The sequence below is a fragment of the Lipotes vexillifer genome, unplaced genomic scaffold (genome assembly GCF_000442215.2).
Source record: "Lipotes vexillifer unplaced genomic scaffold, Lipotes_vexillifer_v1.1 scaffold2106, whole genome shotgun sequence".
Taxonomy (NCBI): Eukaryota; Metazoa; Chordata; class Mammalia; order Artiodactyla; family Lipotidae; genus Lipotes; species Lipotes vexillifer.
This window is the reverse complement of record NW_006775310.1, coordinates 640,719-648,815: the sequence shown is the minus strand read 5'-3', so window position 1 is coordinate 648,815 and position 8,097 is coordinate 640,719. Positions and strand designations below refer to the sequence as shown.

Genomic DNA, 8,097 nt, shown 5'->3' with positions numbered 1-8,097 from the left:
ACTCTCGGCAGGTGGCACATGCTCTGAGAGGCTCGTTTAAGCGGAGGCAATACTAGGATATCCCTCTGCTTCTGAAGGAGGGGCTGCACAAGGAAGCCCTCGTTACCTTGAGTGGTCAGAGCTCTTCTGTCTGCTGTTTACAAGTCCTGATGAGCCTCTGAGCTCTAAAAGCAAAAGAGCTGTTGGTTAGATGCAGCATCCATAAACACCTGGTGTTTCCTAATCACAGCAAGGGTATTTTTGAGGCAGGTGGCAATCTGATTGCAACGATTAAAGTCTCTTTTTCTTTCTTTTTTGAGAAATTTTGCAGGTGATTTAAGTAAATGTTAAAGACAACTGTTCAGAATGCAATGCAAGGTGACTGTTTAGTGAATCAGGAAAATTAATTCTATAATCCTATCACAATAGTTTATTAGTTCTTAAGTACTTTCAGGTTTTGTTTTTTGAGGACGAGAGGAAAGCGACTTTGAGGGTCTACTCACAACTTCAAAGTGCTAGTCTCTTTATTTTGTAGATAAGGAAACAGACCTTCAGGTCTTAGAACCCTGCTGAACCACTGCAAGGTCACACGGTGAAGAAAGGTGGAGCTGAGGCTGGAGCCTAGACTAGTCTGGCCCCAAAGCCTGTGTTCTTCCCACTACAGCACAATGCCAACCTCTATGGGATCTCGTTTAATAAATATTAAGCTAGAAGACAGAACAAAAGAGTATGAGGCAGGAGCACAGAAAAAGTCAAAGGGCAAGTTTCTAAAAACTGCCACAAATCACAAAGATAGAGTGCCTATTTATACCTGGTTCCATTAGAAAGGAGCACAGAAAAAGAGAAAGCTCAGGCTGGTCATTACCTCCTCTGCTCTGATCAGGGACTGAAAAAACTTCTGGTACGGTAACTGGTAAATCCACTCCTGGGGAACCATGATGCTGTGCATACGGAGGACTCCTTTCAGAAAGACACAATATTGAAAGTAAGTTGAAAAGGCGCCTACAGTAACGGTGGAGAAACAGTAAACAGAGCACAGCAGTGCCAAATTCTCTACAGAAGCTTCACATTTCTGATCCAGATCACATGTCTGAATTTAGGGATCAGGTGAGAAGGGCTCATTCTTCTTCTGGTTTTCCTCTTCAGCCACAGTCAAGCTAGAAAGACTGGCTTCAGTCTGGTCACTTCCCCCTGTATCAAGTGGTGCTGATAAAAGAAAATATCTAGCTCCCTGGGAGAATGCTTTAAATTATAGACAAGGCTCCACCATTTTCCGTACTGTGAGAGACCAGTGATACAGACAGAACCAGTAGAGAAAAATAGTAACTTCTATCTGGGTTTTGTAGTATATTTGTTTCCATAACAGATTAAACTTCTTATTCTACTTTGTTTGGATTAGTATGAGAATGAGTTTTTGCTGCCTTTGCCCATGAGTCAACAGAACAGGGAGGAAGGTCCAGGGATGTTTGTGTTTAAAAACTGGCTCTCAATGATCAAAACATAAGTAGATAGATTATACTCAGGTAATTAAGGTTAACTGAAACAAGTATTTCTTTAAATCCAGAATACACAAATACTGGGAAGTATAACTTTTATTCATCAGACTTTACTAGGGGAAATAGACTCTTCCCTTGCTGACAAAGAAACAGGTTTTGAGATCAGGTTGAGTCCTCTCTCTTTATTCCACCTCTGGAGAACAGCCCAGCGGAGCGGGGTGTGGATGGTACCTGGGCAGCCGTGGCGAAGGCCCTACCACCTCTGGGGTCAGGGGCACTGTGTCCAGAGTCTGTGAGGTCATAAGGATGTCATTGATGCTGTGCCCCTGTGGCTGGTTCTCCCCTCCAGGGGGTCTCTCCCCAGCCTCGACTGGTTCCTGCCCAGCCTCAACCCCAGGCTCGCATTCAGCCCCTCGCTCCAGGCCTGGCTGTGAGAGGGCAGAGCTGTACATGGAGTCCCCCAGGGGGCGGCTGGTGTCAAAGCACTCGGGCAGGATGATGATGTAATCCTCCGAAGAAGCAGAGGACTGACTCTGGACTTCATCTCTGAGTTCCTCCTCCTCCTCCATGACGGCTTCTTCTTCAACAATACGGACAATCTCTTCCCTCCCATCTCCAAGTGGTCCCCCTTCGGGTGGGGCAAATTTCACTAAAGGATGAAAGCAACCAACTTTAAGGTATAAGCTAAAAGCAGCCCCTGTGCTACCCTTACCCCACCAAGCCTTGTAGGTCATGAGCTGTAATTATGAAACCCAGAGGACAGGGACAAACCAGAGGGAAGGGCTGCTGAAACCACAGTCATGGCCATATTCTAAACCTACGCCAAGACACATAGAACCAAAGTTCACAAAAACAACATTGGCAGAAACATCGAGGCTTCTGAGAACACTATGAATCTTAAAACAAGGAGGCCTCATCCCTTTTCCTCTTCACGTGATGGTTAACATACTGAGACGGGTTCAAATCAAAACTGATATACTAGCTAACAGTGCTATAAGAAGAGAAAATGTTTGGTGGTAAATACTTCAGGACTGTATGACTACTTTCCTTCTCTTCTTTGCGAAGTAATGAGTAATCATGATAGAAAATTGGCAAACATGGGTGAGAAAAAAAAAAGGAAATAAAAAAGTACCTATAATCTTAACAGAGATAACTACTGTGAACATTTTGGCGTAAGTCCTTCCAGACTTTTTTGTTATGCATTTGTACACAAGTATGTGTGAGGAAATACATATATTTTAAAAAATATACAGTTTAAATAGAGGTATATAAATGAAAAAGTGAGATAAATCATGCTTAAAGGTATAGGTCAAATTTCACTATAATAAACACAAGACATTTTTTCACATTATTTTGATGGAGTAGAATTTGAGTTTTTGGATAGTACTTGAAATACATGACAGTGGTTCTACCTATCTGACATCTAAAAATTTCTGCCACAAAGAAATTTATTACAGCAGAATTTAATCTTGAGAAACTTAGTCTGGTGCTCCTGTTTCTGCTCACTATTTCCTGACTGCTGCCCTTGGACAAAGGAGACAACTCAGCTGCCAGTGGGGGTCTCTGCTGAGGGGCTCTGTCAACTTACAAGAAGACTCCTTACTGCAGAATCCAGGCAGCACAACTGGCTGCTGTTCCTCTGTGGTGTGCAGCTGAAATTCTGCCCCTGAAGAAGTACAGAAATGAGTTACGGTAGCTGCTTTGCTGCTGATGCTATAAATAAAATGGTCAGGTAGCATATGCAGAGCCCAAAGAAACAACCATGACCCGAACTCTAACACAGACCCCGCTATCTCCACTACCCTCAGTAAAGAAGAGCACTTCTATCTGCTCAGGTCTGGCAACCACAAGTCAGGCATCACCTCAGTTTTGGGGGGGGCAGTGGGGAATTCAGGGACACTCACTGTGTGTGGACTTCTGTCTGCAAGGTGGTTTGTGATCCGGGGCAGCATCCAAGGTAAGGGATCGGATTACAGTCTCACACACGAACTGGGTCCCACTCAGGTCATCTTCTGCTTCCTCCACTGAAGAAATGTTCTCAGCCCTCTTCTTTACTGACACTGTGGAATCTGAAAAAGACATGAACTTTGTCTGCAATGTGTTTAAAGTGTTGAAGATCTTTCTCCAGTCATGTACCCATGCTGATGCGATGCCAAGGAATAGCTGCTATCGGTGCCATGTGAAGGTGAGGAGACTTCAAAAAATGAGATCCTACAGAAAACCCACTCACACAGCAAGGTAAGATTAGTAGGGGGTACGTGTAACAACAGGGTGTGGTATGGAAGGGGAGGATGCAAATACTTTACAAATATTTAACCCCTTACCAGGAAGTTCTTTAAATCCCGCCCCTTCACTCTCTTCCTGTATCTGCCCCAAGCCTGGCTTCTCTATTAAAGGACTGTCATGTGGCAGAGGAGACATGCAGGGAGTCATATCTGGAGAATGAAGACAGGAGAACCATCAACCACGAAAAAGCATCACATCATCAACAGTCAGTGTCCAGAAGCAGCAGCTCATAGGCTTCTTGCCTCCTGCATGGCTAAAATAAACCCAGGTATACTTCAAGGCGTTCTAAAGAATTTCTCCAGACCATTAGGCACACAAGTATCTCAGACAGATCCATCAATGCAGGAAGGATGATAAACAGTTGTTTGGCTTTGGGAGACCATGGCCAAGACAAAGAGCCATGAATGCAAAGGAACGAAGGGACACAAATATCCAGAGAAAAATGGAGAAGAGGGTCCCTTTATGGTGGGGAAACTTCGCACAAACTGGTATTGTTGCCTCTGACAACAGGGAGAGGAAGGAAAATGAACCAATGGGTGCAGTTTTAATGTCACACTGTGGGAGAAATCCTTGCCAACTATTTCCTCAGAATAAAATACTACCTACCAGAGTCAGGGCTGCAGTATTTATTTTATTTTATTTTATTTTTTTGCGGTATGCGGGCCTCTCACTGCTGTGGCCTCTCCCGTTGCGGAGCACAGGCTCCGGACGTGCAGGCTCAGCAGCCATGGCTCATGGGCCCAGCCGCTCCGCGTGCAGTATTTTGAGGCTGTTAATAAAATAAGCAAGGTGGACCGAGTGACATTCTTACCCACGGGGGTGTTGTGGGGCACTCTCTCCAACTCTTGGACAATATTTATATCCAACAGCTCAAAGGACAGCAGGTCCTGAAAAAAAAAGGCACAAGGTTAGGCTATTCGCAGCACACGCTAGAGCCATGTTTTGTCTTGATGGGTCCTGCAGGCCATTGAGTTCTGTATCATCCCAGATTCAACGCTGTTCAAATTCATGCCTCCCATCAGTCAAGTGAAAAGAAGAAGAGTTAAATGGGAAGTAGGCATTCAAATAACCAAATGGCAGCAAAGAGAGCAAATGCAGTGGGGGTGAAGGTGAACCAGTTAGGCAGAAAAGAAGAGGCAACTAGAGGGAAGTTGTGGGAAGCACAAGATAAGTTCCCAATTCAAAGACGAAACATTTACTTTAGCAGCCTGCTCCCACTGGTGATGATTTTGCCATTCAGTACATCTGACTAGATCAGAGTGGGCATATCTCTAACTTCCTGAACACCACCTATGGCTCTACCACCTTTTCTTCAACAAGTTAAGAACTCTTTCCCCAGGGCTTTCTGTCCCTCGCCCCTCAAAGTGCTCAGTCTTCCACCTGGGCAGTCAGAAGGTCCACAGATGGGATGTAGAGCTCCCTCTCGCTGGCAGCATTTTTGGCCTTCTGTGGGATGCAGGTTCCTGTCCCTTCTGTTTGCTCAGTTGTTTCACCAGGTGGAATTTCTTCTTTAGCCGGAAGAAGAGCTTCCTATGGAGAGAAACCATTGGGACACATTTTAAGCCCTCAACAGAACTCAAAAGGCAAACTGACAGCTGCCTCCCTAAAAACAAAAGCACTGCATGTATTAAAACTTTTTGTTTTGTTATAATTTTAGACTTATAGAAAACTTACAAGAACAGTACAGAGTTACTAATTACCCCCTTCACCTAGCTTCCCCTAATGACAATAGCTTAGATTAACCATAAAAACAACAGTCAAAACCAGGACATTAACACTGGGTAACTAAATTTAAGTAGTAAACAGGGAAGCTGCCTTAAAAAACTGTGCACCAAGTAACAACCAGGGTTAGACTTCATTAGTATTTAGGAAACATAAACAAGGGATATACAGGAGAGATGACTGTTAGGCAGCAAAGGCATCAGCTCAGCAGGCCCACAGGCCAGGCAGCTCTGCTTTCCCTTGTGCAGCACAGAGGCTGGCCACACATCACTACAGAGAGATACGAAAGCACTGAGGGATGCCTGCACCAAGATGCGAAGGACATGCAAACAAAGCCCCTGAGGACTAGTCCCAATATAAGCATACGCTGTGTTCGAAGGAGGCGAGAAGCTGGCTTCTCCAGACTTCTGGAAGAACCACCAGCTGTGAGTGGGCTCTTTTGGTTTTAGTCACCCTTCCAATGCTCACCTCTTGCTGGCAGGTGAGATCATCACCTTTGCTTGAGCTGATCATGCTCTTTTCAATGTTATCAGAGCTCTCTGTGGAGGGGAAAGGATCCACTATGATACTGCACCAGACCCGAGGCCCAAACTGCTGGCCTTTGTGAGAAAGACGCCAATGGGAAGTGTATGTTCCCTCCAGGGTTGGGGCAATGAACTCCACAGACACAACTCCCACATGGCCGGCCTTTAGGCAGGGAACCAAAACATCCTTCTTTTCTGTAGAAGCCAAAGTCAGGTTTCCCCACATGAACTTGAGCTGAAAAGAATAGTGACAAGAGAAAGAAAGCCTGTCAGTTACATACTCTGCCACCTCAAATCACTTCGTCTTCACGCTTTGTGGGGAAAAATACCTTCGTGTCTGTACTCCACTTTACATTTCCTGTATTTTTCATCCTCCAGTGTTTGATAAACTTGGTTCCTGGCTGGAGGTGAGTCCCATCAGGCAAATTCTCATCCACAAATGCTGCACTGAGGGTTGGCATAACTGAGGCACAGGGCTGCAAAGGGAGCCTGAACAGAAATTCAAATATTTAGTCACTTGCTGCTGGGTGTGATGTCTTCTGAATACCCAGTACTGTGGTTTGAGATGCAGACAGTGACCCTGGAGGATGTACCAATGCATTTGCCTTAAAAATAATACTAACAATGGGAATCCCCTGGCAGTCCAGGGGTTAGGACTCCGTGCTTGCACTGCAGGGGGTGCGGGTTCAATCCCTGGTTGGGGAACTAAGATCCCGTACGCCCAAAACAACCCCAAAAAACAACCTCAAAAACAAAAATAAAACCTAAGGGGACCTAAGCTCCTAAGCTAAAAAACTATGGTGAGGATAACTAAAAGGGTCCATAAATTAACTAAAGAGTTGGGCTCTTAAAATATTTGCTTCTTTTGCTTCAAATCCAGACTGCCTCCAGTGAAGAGAGGTCACACCAGCCAGTTTCTGAACCTTACTGGTTTCTATTTTTCCAAAGAAGGCAACAAAGCAAGTGTCAAAGATAACTACCAAACCACCCTTTAAGAACACTAGGATCGGAAAATGGGAAGTTTTAAGGGTTTGGGTGTTATGGGTTACCAATAAATAAGACAGAAGTTGGCTTAAGTTCCAGTTTTAGAGGGCTGGACCTAAAGTCCTGGCTCCCGCCCTGGCCCTGGGCTTACATTGGGGTGTTAGACTGCAGCAGGCTCTCGGGTCGGCCCAAAGGAGACTTGGGGCTCTGGAGCCCATGGATCGAATTCCACAGATGAATCTTCCTGTGGAGTTTAAGCTGCTTTTTAAGTTCCTTGACCTCTGCTTTACGCTGTTTCTTCTCAGCTCGCAACCTTTGCTTTTCTGCTTTAAGAAAGTTCTTGTCAACCTGTTTCTGGAGCCTGTGAGATAAAAAACACAGTCTTAAAAAACAAATCTCACACACAAATCTTGAAGCTATTCAGGAACTTCCCTGGTGGTCCAGTGGGTAAGACTCTGTGCGCCCTATGCAGGGGCTCGGGTTCAATCCCTGGTTGCGTATGCATGCTGCAAAAAAAAAAAAAAGAAAAAAAAATCCCCCACGCCACAGTGAAGATCCTGAGTGCCACAACTAAGACCCGGTGCAGCCTAAATACATAAATGAAGAAATATTTTTAAAATCTTGAAGCTATTTTGAGCTACTTGTGGTCTCCATCAGCGTCAGCTTCTAGGTTAGTTTCTTAATTTCTTTCTATAGTTCTCATTTCCATCACATTAGCATTGGAGGATAATTATCCCTGTCATTGCACATCAACTGGAAAGGAGTGGGAACTAAGGAGACTATTTGCTATTTTTTGTTTTGTTTTTGGCTGCGCCATGCGGCATGTGGGGCCTTAGTTGCTCGACCGGGGATCGAACCCGTGCCCCCTGCTGTGGAAGCGTGGTGTTCTAACCACTGGACTGCCAGGGAATTCCCAGGAGACTATTTGTAGTTTTGTGATTCACACCCTGTCACCAAAACCAAGAAACCAAAAAGAGAACAAGCATCCCATGCACATATGGTTTTACCTGGCCTGTTCCAGAGCAGCAGGAAGACGAGGAGTAGAGAACCTCGAGTGAGAGAAGGGTTCAGAGGAACCCACAACAGGTCTCCGCAACTTCAGCAGG

General features: G+C 45.0%; 1 protein-coding gene across 1 annotated transcript in view; it reads right to left on the bottom strand.

Annotated features, from left to right (window-relative positions):
• Window positions 1–102: 102 nt before the first annotated feature.
• NBR1 (NBR1 autophagy cargo receptor) overlaps window positions 103–8,097 on the bottom strand; it is a 20,241-nt gene continuing 12,246 nt past the window's right edge. Inside the window, exons 9-19 of the mRNA XM_007449883.1 lie at window positions 7,999–8,097; window positions 7,143–7,352; window positions 6,337–6,496; window positions 5,952–6,242; window positions 5,142–5,291; window positions 4,573–4,648; window positions 3,800–3,910; window positions 3,380–3,544; window positions 1,707–2,124; window positions 845–939; window positions 103–164 (exon numbers count right to left, since the gene is read on the bottom strand). Coding sequence (XP_007449945.1) covers window positions 103–164; window positions 845–939; window positions 1,707–2,124; window positions 3,380–3,544; window positions 3,800–3,910; window positions 4,573–4,648; window positions 5,142–5,291; window positions 5,952–6,242; window positions 6,337–6,496; window positions 7,143–7,352; window positions 7,999–8,097 — 1,837 coding nt within the window. The remainder of the gene's footprint in view (window positions 165–844; window positions 940–1,706; window positions 2,125–3,379; window positions 3,545–3,799; window positions 3,911–4,572; window positions 4,649–5,141; window positions 5,292–5,951; window positions 6,243–6,336; window positions 6,497–7,142; window positions 7,353–7,998) is intronic.